The 20,686-nt window shown below is 41.1% G+C and overlaps 2 protein-coding genes across 2 annotated transcripts in view; one reads left to right on the top strand and one right to left on the bottom strand.

The window, feature by feature from the left end:
- Window positions 1-6,355, top strand: part of ADSS2 (adenylosuccinate synthase 2) — a 32,104-nt gene extending 25,749 nt beyond the window's left edge. The window contains exons 11-13 of the mRNA XM_055419726.2: window positions 444-541; window positions 4,111-4,260; window positions 5,563-6,355. Coding sequence (XP_055275701.1) covers window positions 444-541; window positions 4,111-4,260; window positions 5,563-5,615 — 301 coding nt within the window. The 3' untranslated portion in view covers window positions 5,616-6,355. The remainder of the gene's footprint in view (window positions 1-443; window positions 542-4,110; window positions 4,261-5,562) is intronic.
- A 2,761-nt stretch (window positions 6,356-9,116) lies between these two features.
- The window catches only part of SPMIP3 (sperm microtubule inner protein 3), a 48,513-nt gene continuing 36,943 nt past the window's right edge, over window positions 9,117-20,686 (bottom strand). Inside the window, exon 5 of the mRNA XM_055418840.2 lies at window positions 9,117-9,341. Within this exon, the coding sequence (XP_055274815.1) occupies window positions 9,250-9,341 (92 nt within the window). The 3' untranslated portion in view covers window positions 9,117-9,249. The remainder of the gene's footprint in view (window positions 9,342-20,686) is intronic.

Raw genomic sequence — 20,686 nt, 5'->3', positions numbered from 1 at the left:
ATCGCATATGTGTATGTATCATACATGTATCTTGTCATTCACGTGGAATAGTCAGTTTTGCTGTGTCAGCCACAGAATGCATCCTTTACTCCAGGCAGCCCTCTCTGGATATGTATTAGTTGATCCTGAGAAACTAAGTGAAAGGATGTGGATCAGTGAAAATCTGTTACAGTTATTAGAAAAGTGACTCACTAGTAGATCAGTTAAGTCATTGTTTAGAGGAAAATATATCCGTATATTGCCCTGTAGTGTTTTATGTGTGGTGTGCTTTAAAATATCATTCTAACCAGTTTTCAGAATTGCTTTGGAACTTTTAGCTTTGTAATTTTTTTTTTTTAATTTTTCAAAATTTTTTATTAATAAAAAATTTTGAAAAATTAGCTTTGTATGAATTCTCCTTTACTCCTTCATCAAGTTGTTGACATCTTTTCTTCCAAAATTAGGTTGGCACTTACCAAATTGGATATTTTGGACATGTTTACGGAAATCAAAGTTGGAGTTGCATACAAGTTAGATGGTGAAATTATACCTCATTTTCCAGGTACTCTTTTATTAGGTGTATGTATCAGAGCAATTCATAAAACTCTTCTGTATAATTTATGACGTACAGCCACAGACTTGAAATGCCCTTTGCGAACACTGCAAGTATACTTAACTAGCATTTGTTTCATAGTTGCTATGGATTTGGGTGCTGTGTCATGACAGGCTTGTGTTCACACTTGAAATAGGAAAGAAGAGACATGGTACCAGTGGGCCCATTTATGCTGCTCCTGAGTCTTATCTTCCCTACTTTGAAAGTAACCTCTCTATAGGCATTCCTTGAGAAGTTTGAGATAGGAGAAAAGAGCCCTGCTTGTCAGGGTAAGCAGGCTCTTAATACATTAACCCACTGTGTCCTTCAAGCTACAGGAATGATTTTTTTCTAACTTATGTGTCTAAAATAGATGGATGTAAGGAGATTTCCTACTAGAGCCAGTGGATTTCTTCAGGCATATCTTTAGTTATATGAGTTCTTCAGTTACTCAGGAAGTTCCAAAAATGTTTCCATTTTCCAGAAATAGAAACTGTTAAATTGTTTAGTCATCTTGGAAGACTAAGAATATGTCAAATGAAGGAATATTGACTAGCTTAATGGGACTTGGTAGACTGGTAGGTTTTTGACCAGTCCTTGGGAATTGAGAACTGCGAGTTCTTACAAGATGTTTAAAGTCATTATTTGTTAGCTGACATCTGGGCCATCTCCAGTTTGGCTTCTTCTGACTATTCTTTTCCTTGATTGTGGATCACTGTGTCTGTGTCTCGTGACTTTTGGTTGAATATTGGACATTGTGCATAATGTGTTGTAGAGCCTTGGATTCTTTTGTCTTACTCTGAAGAATATTGGGTTCTTGTTTTAGGGGATAGTTGAATTACTGGCTTGTCATCCTGAACCTTGTATAGCTTGGTGTTTTATACTTTGTTCGTATAGTATATGGAGAATGCAAGGTGTTCCCAAATCTCTCTAACCTAGTGTGAGACAGTCTCCAGATTGTCTCTGTGGGTCTTGGCAGAGCTTAGTTTTAAGCTTTGTTGAGGGATGGATGTGGAGGGATGGGGGAGCGGGCAGGGTGAGGGAGAGTATGTGGTAGATTTCAAGCTAAAGTTTGGTTTTTACTTTTAGTGAACAACCTTTCTGTTGTCTCAGCTGGATGCCAGGAGAATTAACAAGGTGTAAAGAGATCTTTCCAATCTGGCAGTGCTGGAGCTCCAATGTACCCTGTCCCTTCCCTTTCACCAGCACTGCTTGACCTCTAGAATTTTTGTCCCACTCAGCTATGTGACAGCTGCTATCCGGTAAGCCTTCCATGGGACCATGCGTGTATGGTTGAGCTTTAGCCATGGTACCTTCACACCCATTTCTGGGGGAGGAATACCCTCTCTGTAAAGCTCTCTCCTCTCTGTTGCTTGCCTTTGATGATTCTAGGTGCTTCAGCTTTCCTGAAATCTGATATCTATGTTCTCAGGTCAGTGGGACCACCATTCCCTACTGACTCCAGTGTCCTGACTTGCCTTGATCAAGGAATTGTCCCTGGCAGAGAGTTAAGTAGTTTCAGGAATTGCTTGAGTTTTCTTCCTCTCAGAGACCACAGTTTGTGCTACCTATTGACCACTGCCTGGAAAGAGTTGTCATGTATTTTGTCCAGTTTTGCAGTTATTTACGCTAGAAAAGTTCATCTAGAACCATGTACTCCATCATGGCTAAAAGGAGAAGCCCCACTGAGTCTCTTGATTTCTTCTATGGTCTGTCACAAGCAATGTGACTTAGTGTGGTTCATCACTTTCTCTAAATGTCCACGAACATTCCTAACATGATACATTTTCATTGTATCATGGATCTAGGAAAGACTTCTCATATCCAGATATTCTCTTATTAAACTTTTTATTCCACCACTTGAAGAATCCTTTCATCCTGTACCTTTAGGATCCAGTTCTGTACATACTCCTTTTGCTCCTACTAGTAAATATTGGCTCAGTCCTACAGATCCTTCAGAATATATTTCCTCTCCTCCTTTAGCAGGCCCCATGACTCTTTGGCCAACTTACGTTTGCATGTCAGGAGAGGAGACCCTGAGAGTCTTCTGCATCGTCCTCAAGCCAAGGGAAGCTTCAGCCATTCTGCAGGCCATCAGCAAATCTATAGAAGGATTCAGCCAGATGTTTCAAAAGTCTCAGGGTCCCACTTTTTTCTCAAACAGGATCTGGCCTTGTCATAGCAGATTTGCTGGATTTGAGAGTTCAGCTTTCTCTGGAGCTCTGCCGTCTGTATGATTGAGTCCTAAGCCTGATCCTCAGCTCTTCCTGCTCTCTACTGTAAGAGATGAGATTCTCTCTAGGTGTTTTCATTAACCTTTCATTGTCTTTGTCCAGTTCATGAATGGTATCCATCTAGAGCTGTTCAATTCCATGTTTCCCTTGTGCTCATTTCTCAGTATGTCAGCTATTGCCAGTGCTTTACTTCCCACCGCAGCATCCCAGTTCACCTTCTGTGGACAGTTGCACTACTCAAACATGCCAAAGACTGTACTCTCTCTACCACTAGCAATCTTCCTTATTGCAAGCCAGCTGGCCAATGATCCAGCTTCAAGGTCCTATTCTAGAGCCTTCTTCCTCAGACCACTCCTGGCACCAGTTGTCTTACTTTTGGTTCACTGGGAAACAGACTGTGATACAGAGATGTATGTGTAGGTAATTTGTTCTCGAGCTCTGAGCAGCAATGTCTGTAAGGGAGCGGGGGAGAGAAGTAGTAGGATTAAGCGGAAGTTGAACTGCCAGAAGTTCATGAAAACCCTCAGTTGGTCCCATGGGGAACTCTGGGACTAGAACAGTCCTCCAGAATAGTCCCAAGTTAAGGTAAATAGGCAGGTCCTTCGTATCCCCATTTTGATTAGTCATTGGTATGGGCTGCTCCAGGAAGACCGCTGAGGAGATTGTGAACTGTGCTTTCTCAGCAGTACTCCCATAGCTGGGGAATTAGCATGTGAATCCTGAAGAGGGAAGTCTGTACAGTGTACCATAGCACCCACCATACTACCTCCAGTCAAAGACACTGTTCTTGTTTAGTACATTTTCGGCTTCTATTAGGGAGTACGGAGAAACTGGTTAGGTGAGATAATGAAGAAATTTTCCTGCTCAGTCTTTGTGTACAGTCACAGAAACAGTAGAGGATTTCCCGGGTGAGAGCACGTATGCAAACCTCCTTTCTGTGACGTTGCAGCCATTATACAGATCCATAGCCCCTAGTCCGCTGTATGGAAGCCTAAGAAGCTCTGAAAACTGAAAGTTGTAAGCTTGGCACCAAAACTCATTTGACAGCAAAGCCTGACTTGAACTGATGTTAGAATTAAAAACACTACCCACTTAGAGTGAATAGTCCTATTGCTGCAAAAATATATTTGATTATGAAATACTAGATGGTGTACTTTTCTACCTCCCTAAATTCTGAAAAATTATAAATTTCAAAACATTACTTGGCTCCAGTGTAAGAGATTATGAACCTATGATGTATTAAAAACTCATTTGACAATAGGCAGTGTACACCATGGGCAAATATATTTATTCTTTAACTTTCAGCAAACCAAGAAGTCTTAAATAAAGTTGAAGTTCAGTATAAGACTCTCCCAGGATGGAACACAGACATATCAAATGCAAGGACTTTTAAGGAGCTACCTATTAATGCACAAAACTATGTTCGATTTATTGAAGATGAACTTCAAATTCCAGGTAAATATACTTTATGAACAACTATTTTTTCTGCTTTTGATTTCAGCTATCTTTGAAATAGGATAAAAAACAGCTTATTTCTCTGTGGAGTGCTTATGATTTGCACAGATGCCCAGGAAAAGATAAAATATCTTTCTGTAATCCTTCAAGACAATATATTACCTCTTATCCTTTTTGACCCTGTTTTTAATTCTGTTAGTCTTTTTGTTTTCTTTTTGCCCTATGACATTCATTCTTATTCCTTTCTCCCTCTTAATAATAAATCCTTGTGTCTTTACCACCATCAAAACTGGTTTGTGATTTCTTTTCCACTTGAGGTTAAGCCACCCTTGAGAGTTGGTGAAGTTTCTTGACTAGATATTTGGAAATAACAGATGCAGAAAATAGTAAATCCAACTTGAAAAAACTGAAAGAGTAAAGAATAAAACTTTATTTTAAAAAAAGTAAGCTGGCCAAGGAGTTCATAACTAAATTATGGTTATGAACTAGTTATATGAAATCTGTCTTTTAAAACATTGCTTTTTTCCCTTTGGTACTGTTGGAGATTTCAAAGACAAAAGGTAGAGTGGAAAATATCCTCTGTATAAAATCTGTTATGCACTTAACCTGATTTTATATTGTTGATTATATTTGTGGTTCATCTCCGAACATGAATCTTGTTTTCCATATTGCTTGCTGTATCTCCCAGCTTGATATTAAATCTTGTAAGCATGTTTGCTCATTGTACTTAGTCAGTGTCTTCTGAAATATAAAAACCAGTGAGTTTAACAATGACATCTGTAAAATGCCATAAAGGTTTGCCCATGTAGTGCCGATGAGGAGAGATTCCCCTAGACTGCTACAGTAGCCGGCTTCTCAGGCTGTGCAAATTAAAACAGTATTCTCTTGCAGATATTTCTACGTTTTGTGAGATGTGGAAGTTACAGTGTCACTTCAGTGTCCTCTTACTGTCATCCATTTATTAAAGATGCCTATCTTTTCTAGTTAATTAGGAATTTGACTAAAGGTTCTTTAGGTCTCTGCTGGTTTGGACCAATATTTTACTAATCACTAGAAACTGAACAGTTGTAAGTATTGTTCAATTAAAACAGGAAAATTTTAAGGCATACTACCCTGTCCTGGATGTTGACTGCACATTCTGTTTAGAAATTGGCATAACTGCTAATAGAGAAAAAAGATAGTGAAAGACATGGGGGGAATGTTAAATGGTAACACTGAGAAAAATGGGGGGTCTGTTAATGCCAAAGATTGAACATTATACATGGATTAATACTATTCTTACACTCTTTTTCTCCCTCCCAGTTAAATGGATTGGTGTAGGTAAATCCAGAGAGTCTATGATTCAGCTCTTTTAAGGATTTCCAGTGATGCAACAAACACTCCTGGAGAGGCGGGGAAAGGACTTTTCTTAAATATTGCGTTTATGATCTACAAATTCCAAGAATAAAGACATTGAAGTGAGTTTTAAGCCCTACAGTTGTTTCCAGTCTTTTGAGATGGATGGCTGGTGTGGAGATACACTTTGGCATTTTCCAGTGTCAGCTTCCTTAGCTGGCATAATTGCCGAATCATTTGTTGCTCCTGCTGCTCATGGTGCCATGTTTTCTTTTAATGTTTAGTAATAATATAATCAATGTTGTTTGAAATCTAAAATAGAATTACTTTCAGTGTAGTTTTTCTTCATTATTGTTATTGTGTGTTCATAGGTTTTACCTCTTATTGAATGGTAAGAACAATTAATGCAGTTTTGCACAAATATTTTTACATTCTGATCATTCATTTCTGTCACTGTAACCTTTGTTGTTTGAAAGAAAATGATAAGAGAGGAGTCCTGTAAATTTTTGTAATGCTATAAATTCTGTTTAAATTGTGAACTGTTTATTTTCTGCTGAAACCATTGCAAATTTGAGCTTTGGTGGTGGGAGGGGATTATATTCATGAGTCCTCTAATTTGTACAGAACACAAAACTTATTTCTCTTGTGTAAATTATTTAACATATTGAACATTTAGTTAAATGTTCAAAGAAAAAAAGTGTTCCCTAAAATAACAATTGTAATGTTAAAAAACTTAGTCATTAAAAGATCAGTTGTGATATTTGGTGGATATTTTTCTTTAATTTCAGACATTAATTCTGAAATGTATAGCTTTCTTACCATTATTTCTAAAGTCAAATGGATTGATATTTGAACATTGTGCCTGCCAAATTTGCCTACAGAGTCATCTATAAGTGTCCAAATGAAACCAACTTGTTGGTCATAATTTTGATCATGCCTTTATTTCTTCTTTCTTGGAAAAAAAAAAAAGGTGTTATTTTGACTATTTGGCTTAACATACTGCATTGTAGATTATCCTTCAATGAACTATTTTAAATGTTTAAATTAGGTGCCACTTAAATTTATTTTATTATACCATCAATAGCTGATTAAAAAGAACCAACTATTTCTAGTATGTTTTGTGTATTGTGTTTTTGTTCTGATAAGAGAAATAATAGTGATACTACTAGTACGTATAAGACAGAGTTTTACCTTTATAGTCTGTGGGGGTAAAGTGAGGAAAACTCAACAACAGAATCTTTGAAAGGCTCTGAGTGTCTTTTATCTTTACTAAGTGTATCTTTATTAATAGTTTCTAGAGTCCGTTATCTTGGCTGTAAGCATCACATTATTAAAACGTGTTTTTAGTAATGGTTCAGAAGCAAATAAAGTGAGCTGTTTGGGGACTTCCCTGGTGGTCCAGCGATTCTGCGTTTCTATGGCAGTGGGTGCAGGTTCAATCCCTGGTCAGGGAACTAAGATGCCACATGCTGTGCAATGCAGCCAAAAAGTTAAAAAAGTGAACTGTTACTAATTACATTGGTTGAGAGAATATGTTCTTCAGATACAGTTAAGTCTTTAAAATCATAGGCAACTGTATTAAAATAATCTTTGTTGATCAAGTATATATGCTAGGTATTAGGTATGTGATAAGTAAGTATACAGTCTTCCTAAAGTTTATTGTAGTGGGGAGAGCATGCTAAACAAACATATGCTAGGATGGAAGAGTACCGGAGTGCTGTGCAGGAGAACCTAATCTAAATTTGGAAAAGGTCAGAGAAAGCCTTTATAGAAATAGCATTTAAACGGACCAAAAAGATAAGTGGCTGGAGTACAAAGTAGTCAATATGCAAAGACCCAGAGACTTGAAATAATTTGGAAAGTTTGAGCAACTGAACAAAATAGCAAGGGACTGGTGAATCTGCTGAGGCTGGCAAGAAAAAGCAGAGGAAGGTAAAGCCAAACAACCAAACCATGTTTTATATGAGGACTGTAGGCTAATGTGTATATACTTTAGGAGGCATAATGACTGCATAGAACAACTGCTAAAACAAAACTCTGAATTGTAAAATAAATAAATGACAGAACAAGATATTTCAGTGTGGAGAGGATCTGCCTAGTATGTATGTTTATATATATTAATACAGTTAAATGGGGATGCCTTCCCTTCACAAATGAGTATATGAATTTAATGCCATTCCAACCAGAATCACCATGGTGTTCCTTGTAACTGGACGAAAATTATTGAAGCTTAGGTGAAAAAAATGAATATGTAAGAATGTCTAAGATATTTTTGAAAAAGGAATGTGTTGAGAGAGGAGGTTTTTACTCATCAGATACCAAAGCAGTATAAAGCTACTAAAATAAAAGTATGTGATACTGTCATGGGAAAGAACAGATATGTAAGGGAAGTGGACTAGACATTCCAGAAATAAATGCAACATATGTGGGAATGTAATGTAAGTACTCCATTTCACTGGGAAAAGAATACATTAAAAAGAATGAGAGCAAAACAATCTCAACATAGAATAGAAATTTATAATAGAATGAAAAAGTTTATAAAAGTAATATCAGAAAATATATACTCTTAGAGCCTTCTAAAAAAAACAGGAAACTTGGAAACCCTAAAGAAAAAAATGTACAGATGTGACCAAATTAAAATTTTAAAACACTATAAACAAAATTTTTAAAAAACAACTGAGAAAAGTAAATGTTTGGAAAAAGTTAACATATATCCCTAAAACACAAAAAACTGCAACAAACAGACCACTGACAACCAGTAGAAAGATAAGCAAAGCTTTCATTTGGAAGGCTTCTTGTCCTAAGTTCTGTGGAATATTTCTTTGAAAAATACTTCTAATGTTTATTGTTTTGTCTCTGGCATGCTTGTTAGATGATGGACCTGATTTATTACTTCACAGCTTAAGACTAAGGCAGTGGAAATGTATGTATATTAATACATGTGTGTGTATATATACATATATATTTGTGTGTATATATAACTGTTCTTGGGGGTAGTTTGTTAACTGGTAGACTTCACTTTGGGGTGATGAGCAGGGGACTAACTACTATGCTTGGGGAGTGCCTAGGAACAGAGTGTTTAAGATTGTTTTCTTTGGGAGCATTTCTTTAGAGAACCTCTATCGTTTTGCCTAGGGAACTGTTGTCAGGCTTTCTTCTTGTCAGTATAGGGATATTAATTCTTCTCTATGGAGACTTTCAGTTAATCCTCTCACTGTAGCCCTCTGCTGTACCGGGTTCTGCATCCAAAGCATCTTCAGGGTCTGATGCCAGGAATCTTTCTCCTTGGCTACATTTTTAGGTTCTTCTCTCTTTTTTTTTTTCCTAACAGTGATGGAGTTATTGAACAGATGCAATTGTCTCCTTAGCTGGTCCCACATGTAACCACTGTGAGATGGTTTGACAACAAGACTGGTAGTGGGGCCTTAAGAACAGGTGACAAACTCTTAAGGCTGATCTTGATTCCCTGCCCTAGGCTGGTCAACTGATTGGAAGAGAATTTGCAACGTGTAAATATTTTTAGGATTGTAGCCATCAGGATACACACTTAAAAGTAATTCTGTTAACCATTGTTTTCGTCTAAAGGAGCCACTTAAGAATGCCAAATATTTTGTTCAAAATGCCATGGTTACTTTAGTTTTAAAAGCCTTTCTTTCAAAGCCACCTCCCTTCACAACAGTAGTGTTCTGGCAGTGAATTGAGTGGTCTAGGATTCGATGAAACTGTGGCTAATTTCCGGTCCCAATCTGGAAAATAAAACAAATTAATGATTTATTTTAAGACTACTCAGTTTTAACACACTGTCTTTTCAGCAACAATTGTGTGCAATAACAAAGTGATTTATAAGGTTTAAAGCAAAGGAATATATTTAAATAAGATGTGGGGGAAAAAGGGCTTAGTCAAAAGGTTGTTTTTGTGGTTCAGTCTCTGATTGAGGCATGTTATTAGATTATTCCAAAATGTAAATAAAATGAAATGCATAAGTTTGTATTCTTACATTCTAATTCTAGATACCCGCTTTACCCTTTAAACCCTAATAGGTCACTTTGTATCATGTTTGTATCAATATGTAGTTGTTCAGTTCAGTTCAGTTCAGTTCAGTCGCTCAGTCGTGTCCGACTCTCCGCGACCCCATGAATCACAGCACGCCAGGCCTCCCTGTCCATCACCAACTCCCGGAGTACACTCAAACTCATGTCCACAGAGTCGGTGATGCCATCCAGCCATCTCATTCTCCGTCGTCCCCTTCTCCTCCCGCCCCCAACCTTTCCCAGCATTAGAGTCTTTTCCAGTGAGTCAACTCGTCTCATGAGGTGGCCAAAGTATTGGAGTTTCAGCCATCCCTAAATTCAGACCCATTGGAGTGCCCTCATGTTTTATATTCCCTTGTCTACAATCACCAGCAGTTCTGCTTATCTAAAGGTATGGGTTCAAGGAGTCTGGGTTGGATACTGCAATCATTGCACCTATACCTAATGGACCAAAGACTAGAATGTTTCAGTGGTAGTGGAACAAAACTTTATCAGGTACAGTGCTATTCCCTGTGTTAGGTGTTTTACTTACGGATAAAGAGGAGAGTGAAAAGGTTGGCTTGAAGCTCAACATTGAGAAAACAAAGATCATGGCATCTGGTCCCATCACTTCATGGGAAATAGATGGGGAAACAGTGGAAACCGTGTCAGACTTTATTTTTTGGGGCTCCAAAATCACTGCAGATGCTGATGGCAGCCATGAAATTAAAAGACGCTTACTCCTTGGAAGGAAAGTTATGACCAATCTTGATAGTATATTAAAAAGCAGAGACATTACTTTGCCAACAAAGGTCCATCTAGTCAAGGCTATGGTTTTTCCCGTGGTCATGTATGGATGTGAGAGTTGAACTGTGAAGAAAGCTGATCGCCGAAGAATTGATGCTTTTGAACTGTGGTGTTGGAGAAGACTCTTTGAGAGTCCCTTGGACTGCAAGGAGATCCAACCAGTCCATTTTAAGGGAGATCAATCCTGGGTGTTCATTGGAAGGCCTGATGCTAAAGCTGAAACTCCAATACTTTGGCCACCTCATGCGACAAGTTGACTCACTGGAAAAGACTCTGATGCTGGGAAAGGTTGGGGGCGGGAGGAGAAGGGGACGACGGAGAATGAGATGGCTGGATGGCATCACCGACTCTATGGACATGAGTTTGAGTGAACTCTGGGAGTTGGTGATGGACAGGGAGGCCTGGCGTGCTGTGATCCATGGGGTCACGGAGAGTCAGACACGACTGAGCGATTGAACTGAACTGAATATTAATAATGAATAACATTTCATTTACTCAGGAAATATAGCTGGAAATGCCATCTCTGGAAGATTTTAAAAATCAGATTTAACTAAATGTGATGCTGTCCGTAGTTGGTAACCATATGACTTCTCAAAGCTTACTATTGGATTAAATAATAACTCTGACCTTCTTAAGGATTACATTGTATTCCAGGAAAATACATTAATGATGTTTAGAAGTGTTAGGAATCCTACTTGATAGCCTTAGTGATCTTTGTTATGAGAATTATAATGGAGCTGAATTAGGTACATTTAACCAGGTAAATTTGACAGTAAATGTTTTAAGAACACAGTAACATTTTGGGGGGATTTCTCCTGCTATTCCACTTAGTGTGTATATGCCTTCTGACAGTGGGTGCTATCAAGTCTGAAATATACTATACAAATTTGGGGGTAGGGAATACTATGGACAGAACTGAAATGATATTGTAGATTTCTATATCATTTGACAAAGTCAAATTATTGTTCGTGTGGATTTGTGTGTGATGACCGCTTTGAAATTCATTACTGAAAAATGAAGTGAAAAATTAGTTGAGAACCACAGAGAAAATTTAACCAACTTGCTGAAGAATCCCATGTATTCCAAATGATTTAGTATTTAATATTATCACTTTGGGCAATTAAGAAATTTTAAAGGATAACCTTGATTATATATGATTATTACTTTATGCCCTAGTTTTAGAAATCCCAGTGAAAGATGTCATTCCAGTGTATTAGGTTTTTTTAAAAACAAACAGTTATTGTGGCACATGTTTGTCCTTGATCATTAGTAATAGCTAACAGTTTTGGAGGTTTCTTAATGTTATGTACAGGCATGATGTTAAATTATTTATATGGGTATCACAATTCTATTAGGTAAATACTATTTTTATCCTTTTTGCATGTGAGAAAACTGAAGGTCAGAATCTAAGTGTCACACTGCTACTAAAAGAATATATTTTATTTTGGAAGAATGAGGTTTTTAAATTATTTGGCACAAAGGTGCATAAAACAAGGGCAACTTTCATCTGAGGGGCCATCTCACCCTCCCAGGCTATAAATGCCATAAGAACAGAATCTTCTCTTCTACTGTGTCGTGCACATAGTCAATGCTTAATAACTATTTCCCAAATAAATGAACCCCCCTATGTGCTGAGAAAGAACTTTTACTGAGGAGGAATTTCTTAGTCAATAACCATAATCTGTCATGGTCTGTATGTAATCTGTTCTTCAACTGTTCCCAAATCAGAGGTAAGAACTGACCATGAAATGCAAATTGCTAATCTAGACATGAACTTGGCCCTTAAACTGATGACCAAGACTGGTCACATGGATAAGATTTAAAAAGTCTTCAGTTCAGTCGCTCAGTCTGGTCCGACTCTCCGCGACCCCATGAGTCACAGCTCGCCAGGCCTCCCTGTCCATCACCAACTCCCGGAGTTCACTCAAACTCATGTCCACAGAGTCGGTGATGCCATCCAGCCATCTCATTCTTGGTCGTCCCCTTCTCCTCCCGCCCCCAACCTTTCCCAGCATCAGAGTCTTTTCCAGTGAGTCAACTTGTCACATGAGGTGGCCAAAGTATTGCAGTTTCAGCTTTAGCTTCAGTCCCTCCAATGAACACCCAGGATTGATCTCCTTTAGAATGGACTGGTTGGATCTCCTTGCAGTACCTTACACCTTGATAAACACTGCAATAGTACTTTCTCTTATTCTGTGAAAGGCTTTCCAGCAAATACTCCTTCAAGGAGTCAATTTCTTGAATTAAAAGCTCGATTCAATCAGTGCTAAGCTTCGTAATAATTCTCTGTTAGGTCCCTTGCAAACCAGCCCTTTGCCTGCCTCATAGTTGTTTATAAAATAATTGCCACCTAAGTATCTCTCAAATCCATGTAAGGTAGTTCAGTTCAGTTGCTCAGTCGTGTTTGACTCTTTGTGACCCCGTGGACTACAGCACGCCAGGCCTCCCTGTCCATCACCAACTCCCAGAGTTTACGCAAACTTATGTCCATTGAGTCGGTGATGCCATCCAACCATTTCATCCTCTCTTGTCCCCTTCTCCTCCTGCCTTCAATCTTTCCCAACATTAGGGTCTTTACAAATGAGTCAGCTCTTCGCATCAGGTGCCGAAGTATTGGAGTTTGAGCTTCAACATCAGTCCTTCCAACGAATATTCAGGACTGATTTCCTTTAGGATTGACCGGTTGCATCTCCTTACAGTCCAAGGGACTCTTGAGAGTCTTCTTCAACACCTCAGTTCAAAAGCTTCAATTCTTCCGCGCTCACCTTTCTTTATAGTCCAACTCTCACATCCATTAGTGACTACTGGAAAAACCATAGCCTTGGCTAGATGGACCTTTGTTGGCAAAGTAATGTCTCTACATTTTAGTATGCTGTCTAGGTTGGTCATAACTTTCCTTCCAAGGAGTAAGTGTTTTTAAATTTCATGCCTGCAGTCACCATCTGCAGTGATTTGGGAGCCCAAAAAATAAAGTCTGGCACTGTTTCCACTGTTTCCCCATCTATTTGCCATGAAGTGATGGGACCAGATGCCATGATCTTAGTTTTCTGAATGTTGAGCTTTAAGCCAACCTTTTCACTCTCCTCTTTCACTTTCATCATGAGGCTCTTTAGTTCTTCTTTGCTTTCTGCCATTAAGGTTGGTGTCATCTGCATATCTGAGGTTATTGATATTTCTCCTGGCAATCTTGATTCCAGCTTGTGCTTCATCTAGCCCAACATTTCTCATGATGTACTCTGCATATAAGTTAAACATGGTGAAAATATACAGTCTTGACATACTCCTTTTCCTATTTGGAACCAGTCCGTTGTTCCATGTCCAATTCTAACTGTTGCTTCCTGACCTGCATACAGATTTCTCAAGAAGCAGGGCAGGTGGTCTGGTATTCCCATCTCTTTCAGAATTTTCCACAGTTTATTGTGATCCACACAGTCAAAGGCTTTGGCATAGTCAATGAAGCAGAAATAGATATTTTTCTGGAACTCGCTTGCTTTTTCGATAATCCAGCGGATGTTGGCAATTTGATCTCTTGTTCCTCTGCCTTTAAGGTGGTGCTAATAATAAAGAACCCACCTGCCAATGCAGGAGACATGGGTTCAATCCTTGGTTTGGGAAGATTCTCTTAAGGAGAGCATGGCAACCTACTCCAGTATTCTTGCTGAGGAATCCTGTGGACAGAGACACCTGGCAGGCTACGGTCCACAGCATCACGTAGAGTCAGACACGACTGAACGACTTAGCACACAGGGACGCATGCACTCTGCTGCTACTAGACAGACTGGGGACCTGGGACCCTTTGCTGCAGTGCTATTAATGCTTACACCTGGAAAAACTTCTCCAGTGACAAAATATCAATACAAAGAAATGAAAAGGGACTAAGAATAACTGCATGCAGACAGCTGGGGGAAATTAGGGACAAGAAAATATAAAAACTGCAAAAATCCCAACTGCCACTTTTGAGGAGCTGGAAGCAAAAAGAGTGTCTCGGGAGCTTTGGCTCTGCATACGCCACTGCCAAAGAGGTGGGCAAAACACCTAAGCCTGATCCCTGAGCACACCTCGACTCACATCCCATATAAGGAACCGGCTCTACCATCTACCAAACAAGGGAACCTGTTACTTGTTCTTGCTCCCTCCTGCAGCTAGCATAGGAGCCCCCAATAAAAGCCTGAATTTCTTGTCTGGCCTCTAGTCAATCTCTATTGCTTGGGGAAGGCCTAGCACCCTGGTCAGTTTCACTGCCTCCCATCATCAGCTGCCTGAAGCACTGGTTCCCAACCTTGCTGTACAAAGGAATTATCTGGGGAGTTTTACAAATTACTCATGCCTGGGACCTTCTTCCTCCCACCAGGAGATTCTGACTTAATTGGTATTGGGTATATCCTTACCATCTGGATTTTTCAAAGTGATGTAGCTGAAATTAAAAACCTTCAGCCTAACCCCTGCAATGGCAATGGCAAGCCACTCCAGTACTCTTGCCTGGAAAATCCCATGGATGGAGGAGCCTGGTGGGCTGCAGTCCGTGGGGTCACTAAGTGTCGGACGCGACTGAGCGACTTCACTTTCACTTTCCACTTTCACACATTGGAGAAGGAAATGGCAACCCACTCCAGTGTTCTTGCCTGGAGAATCCCAGGGATGGGGGAGCCTGGTGGGCTTCCGTCTATGGGGTCACACAGAGTCGGACACGACTGAAGTGACTTAGCAGCAGCAGCAGCAACCCCTGCAATCATCTCCTGACCCTTCTTATTCCATCTTGGCTCCACTCTACTCCCCATCCTATCCCTTTTTCTTCTCCATAGTTGGAGTAATCTTCAAAATGCAATTGTAACTGTGTCACCTCCATCCCTTTACAACGTGGGGCTTCCAAGGTGGCCCTAGTGGTAAAGAACCTGCCTGCCAATGCAGGAGACATAAGAGATGCAGGTTTGATTCCTGGGTCAGGAAAATCCCCTGGAGAAGGAAATGGCAACCCACTCCAGTATTCTTTCTGAAGAATCCCATGGACAGGGGAACCTGGTGGGCTATAGTCCACAAGGTTGCAAAGAGTTTGACACGACTGAAGTGACTGTGCATAAACACCTTAGAACTTTTCAAAACTTTCCCAGTAATCTCAAGTTAGAGGCCCCAGCCTTGAAAATGGCTCATAAAGCCCTCCTTGTTCTTTTTTTAAAAAATATTTATTTATTTGGCTTTGTTGGGTCTTAGTTGCAGCAAATGAGATCTTTGATCTTCCTTGTGTCGCGTGGGATTTTTAGTGGAAGCATCAAAACTCTTACTTGCATCATGTGGGATTTAGTTCCTTGACCAGAGACTGAACCCAGGCCCCCTGCATGGGAGTGCAGAGTTTTAGTCACTGAACCACTAAGGAGGTCCTCAAGCCCTCCCTGACCTTGTCATCTCTTTAGCCACATCCTTCTTGACTTCTGGGCTCCAACACACTCATTTAGTTTTTAGTTCTTCAACCATGCCATGCTCTTACCACGGTGCCTTTGCACACACTGTGCCTAGTGAAGCTCTTCTCCCATTCCTTGCCTAGTTAACTTTTAGCTCATCTTTCTGCTGTCAACTCATCATTTTTCTGACCTGTTATATGCTCTTATAACACCGCATAAACCCTGCTTCATAAGACTTATGGCCAGTGAAATTTTATGCTTATTTCTATGCTGGTTCGCCCATTGAAGCTCTTTGAATGTAGAAACTTTGGGTCTATTTCTGCTTCACGTGGTGTTGCTAAAACCTTGCACACTGGCCTATAGTTATACTCTCAAATTAGTTACTGAAGGAATATGTATGAATGAATGAAAATATGTCTGACATCAGATCTATCACCACGTTCAACTGATGTCAGCTCCAAAATATCTCCAGGACTCATTTATTCCTTTTTGTCTTCCCTGCTGGTCCAAGCCACCATCATCTTTGGTCTCAACTACTAAACAGGTTCCTCAGTGGTCTGCAGACCCTCCCTCTTGTTCCTCTCCAGTGTCCTAACAGCAGGCAGACTGATTTTTTTAAAACCCCAATAATATGCTACTCCTCTGTTCAAAGTTATTCCAAGTCTTTCCATTGTTCTCAGAATAGAATCCAAGCATCTTATCACTCTCACCCTCAGCTACACTGGCCTCGTTTCTGCTCCTCAAACATGCAAGCTCTTTCCAACTTTCAGGCTTTAGCACTTACTGCTGTTTATATGATTCATTGTTATTTTCCAGGGCTCAGCTAAAATTATATACAGATTCCCTGACTGAAGTATTAAAAGTAATCTCCCTTGGCTACATTCATGACTGTTTACTTCCCTAACAGCACTACTACAGTCTAAATGTACTTGGTTATGCTCCGTATGGACTTTCCAGGTGGTGCCAGCAGTAAAACAAACAAACAAAAATGCCACCTGCCAATGCAGGAGACGTAAGAGACAATGGGTTCGATCCCTAGGTGGGGAAGATCCCCTGGAGGAGGGCACAGCAACCAACTCCAGTATCCTTGCCTGGAGAATCGCATGAACCGAGGAGCCCGGCCAGCTACCGTCCATTGGGTAGCAAAGAGTCAGACGTGACTGAAGTGACTTAGCTCATGCTCCATATCCCCCATTAGAATGTCAGCTCCATGAAAGCAGATGTTTTGTTTATCCTGGTCACTGTACCCCCAGCAGACAGATAGTTTGTACTGGGTGTTCAACCAGTAACTGAATCATCTTACGGCTGCCAGTTTCCAAGATGGATCCCAAAGATTCTTGCCCTCTGGTGGTATCCATGCCCTTGGGTCTGACTCCCTTCCCACACCGCTGCAGGGCTGACTGTAATATGACCTTCAAGTTTAAGCCATAAAAGACATTGCAGTTCCCACCTTCATCTCAGATTACTCATTCTAGGGGAAGATAACTGTCACGCCATCAGGATGTCCAGCATGGAAAGACATCAAGACCCCAATCCCCAACCAGACTGTGACAACCGTGTGAGCCGTCACACTTGACAACTATATGAGTGAGCCACCTTGAGGGCGGGTCCTCCAGCCCCTGTTGAGCCTTCAGACGATGAAGCTTGCACTGTCACAGACAGCTACCCTGAGTGACTGGGCAAGAACTGCCCACCCGAGCATTCTCAAACCCTACCCCACCGGAGCGACGAGAGGCGTTAATAAAAACCATCATTATTGATGTTTTAGTCACTAGGTTTTGGAATGATTTGTTGCTCCACAATAGAAAACTAACATACACTCAATGAATGATAAACGGAGCCCTGAATATTTCAACATAAATTATCTCGAATCGGTCAGGCTTCAAACCTCACTAAGCAGGGAATGATCCTAGGCCACCCTTTCAAGTACCATATTTTCCATATTTCTATCAGAGGCTTTAACAATCTTTCAATACAAGTGGGACGCTGTGCAATTAGCTTTAATTGCTCTCCTGTGAATTCTTTATTCAGTACTGTCTTTTCTCTCTCCTGAGGCTCTACCATGTGAGTCTTCTTCCCATTTCCCATGAAACTTCCTCAGTTCAATTTAAGAGCAAGTTTTGGGAGTGTGACATCTCTGCACATGACCTAGACTGATGACTTAGCAGCTGCTTGCTTGAACAGGTTTTTAAGTCTCTAAGCCTCTGTTTCCTCTTCTGCTAAACGGAGTTAGTAAAAATACCTACTTTGTGGGGACAATACGACTCATTGCAACAGTGAGTGTGACACAGTTCAGTTCAGTTCATTCGCTCAGTCGTGTCCGACTCTCCGCGACCCCATGAATCACAGCACGCCAGGCCTCCCTGTCCATCACCAACTCCCGGAGTTCACCCAAACTCATGTCCACAGAGTCGGTGATGCCATCCAGCCATCTCATTCTCTGTCGTCCCCTTCTCCTCCCGCCCCCAACCTTTCCCAGCATCAGTCTTTTCCAGTGAGTCAACTTGTCGCATGAGTGTGACACACATATGAGTAAATCACTTTGCACACTTTGGACACATGACATTTTAAATTTTAGCAATTATCCTCAAGTATGGACTTTGAATCTCTATTTTACAGACAGAAAGGTTCAGAAAAGTCAAGTGTTCTGCCCGACACCACACAGCTAGAATGTGCCAGGCCTGTAGCACTCTAAGGCCTGAATTCTGCTCACTGCCTCGCACTGCTCCATCCATGCTTCTGCAACCACCTCCCTGCTGCTCTTCTCACCTGCTGGCTGTGTCTTCTGCCCGTGCTAAGCAGTCCGGCAGACTGATGCTAAGTTAATTATCCGATAGAGGATGCTAAGCTAACATCCTCTGAAGCTGACTGGGTTGCCCCCTTGACTCTGATCCTATAATGGCTCTGATCATGCAAATTCAACTTTCCAGGCTCCTGTAGCTCCTCTTCAGTTCCAGGCACTCTCGCCCACTCTGCCAATCTGCATTTTACTTCCCACTTCTGTTCTACCTTGGAGTGAGGATCCTGGTTGGCTACAGTCCATGGGGTCACAAAGAGTCGGGCACAACTGAGCGACTTCACTTTCACTTTCTGTTCTACCTTGCTCAATCAGGCCTGGTCCTCTTGGGGTTCCTCCCTCCTCCCCTACCCCACCCCCCCACAAACCTCCCCCTTCTTCTCATTCACTGCCTCTGGTATGTCCCCCTGTTTTGTTTTTTTTTTCTACCTTCAAATCTTATCCATCGAGATCAAGCTTAGTTCCCCACTGGTGCATTCTGCTTTCCTGGCTGTTCTAGGCCCCAGTGATCTCATCTTTCAACTGCTGCTCCTCTACTCGGTACTTTTTCCCAGGGGGCTCAGTAGTAAAGAATCTGCCTGCCAATGCAGAAGACTCAGATTTGATCCTTTGGTCAGGAAGATCCCCTGGAGAAGGAAATATCAACAAACCCCAGTCTTTTTGCCCGGAAAATCCCATGGACAGAGAGGCCGGGTGGGCAACAGTCCATGGGGTTGCAAAGAGTCGAATATAATTTAGCGACTCAACAGTAGCAGCAGCAACCTCTGATAGGTTCATTATTGCCTCATCTTCCCAGTTAGCTTGTGAGCTTCCTGAGGCTGAGATCATAGTATGGACTTTCTTTTTACCTCCTCCCATGGCACTTAGCCTGGGTGTTTTCTTTGCTAATCATTCACCTGATTCTATAGGTTTGGAAAGAATTAGGAATCGTCTTCTAAAATAAGCAAGAGAGAAACCTCTTGTGCCTGTCTAACAAGACTTCCTTATAGCAGAGAAATGGTAAAGCAGTGTTTACCATCACTTTGGAAACTAGAGGTCACCTAGATTCCCTCATACAAAGGAAATAGATTTCACACTTAGTCAGCCTCCAAAAACTGCTTCTATGGGATGGGAGCCCCACTGATGCTTCCCAACCACCCCTTCTCTTTTCCAATCCCACCTCAGCCCCAGGTAGCGTCCTCCGCCCAAAGCTGACTTTCTTTAACATGACCCTCCCAAGGTCCCCTGATCCCTGCCACTCCATACCTCCTCCTCCAGTGACCTATCTCAGCCCTCACCCTCCTCCCTATCCCCTCAGCTCCCTCTCTTCTTAGGCTCCAAACTTCTCTCACCTCCCAGAACCCGGATTAGCCTGCTTGCAGCTTTTTATCCCAACTCGTCCTGTTACTCTCTGGCCCCAATCCCAGCTTCATCCATCACCACCCCTATGCCTGGCTCCACTCCCTGGTTCTGGTTCTGCTGGGTTCCCACTCTTCCCAATTGCTGTTTATTCCTGTCCCCTTGGGACTGAGTCTCAGCCCAGCTCTGGCATTCCCTCCGGGCTACAGCTCTTTGTTCAGGGGAGAAAAAAAAAGGGGTAAATTCTTCCCATCCCCATCCCATTCCTCTCACCATCCTTCTACTAGTTTTGTTATTTTTAATTTTAAGATTTAAAAAAAAAGTGCCTCGTTTTAAAGAAAACTGTTGAATAGACAGTAGTACAAGTGATGCTCAGCTGTGACAGAGGAAAATAGCTTAAAGATCCAGCACAGACCTTGGGCTAGGGCTGAATTCTGTGTCTGAAATGGCCTGGGTCTGGGTTTTGCTTCTCCTATTTCCTGTGACTTGGGGCTGTCTCTGCAACTTGGTCACTGTAAAGTGGGGGAAATAAAGCATTTACTGCAGAGGGCTGTTAGAAGGACCAAATATATGCTTGCCACCGTGTAAGAGCTCCAGAAGTATTGGGGTTTACTCATTTAGAAAATCTGTCAATGGAGCAATCGATGCTGTGACTAAAATCCAAAGTGTCAGTGATTACAGGAATACAGTCAAGTTTAAGGTCATATCCACGTACTCCCCAGGGTCTCATCTGTGAGCGGCCT

Source organism: Moschus berezovskii, chromosome 17 (assembly GCF_049115385.1).
Source record: "Moschus berezovskii isolate FMDL1 chromosome 17, NW_MosBer_1.0, whole genome shotgun sequence".
Taxonomy (NCBI): domain Eukaryota; kingdom Metazoa; phylum Chordata; class Mammalia; order Artiodactyla; family Moschidae; genus Moschus; species Moschus berezovskii.
This window is presented reverse-complemented; position numbering and strand designations above follow the sequence as displayed.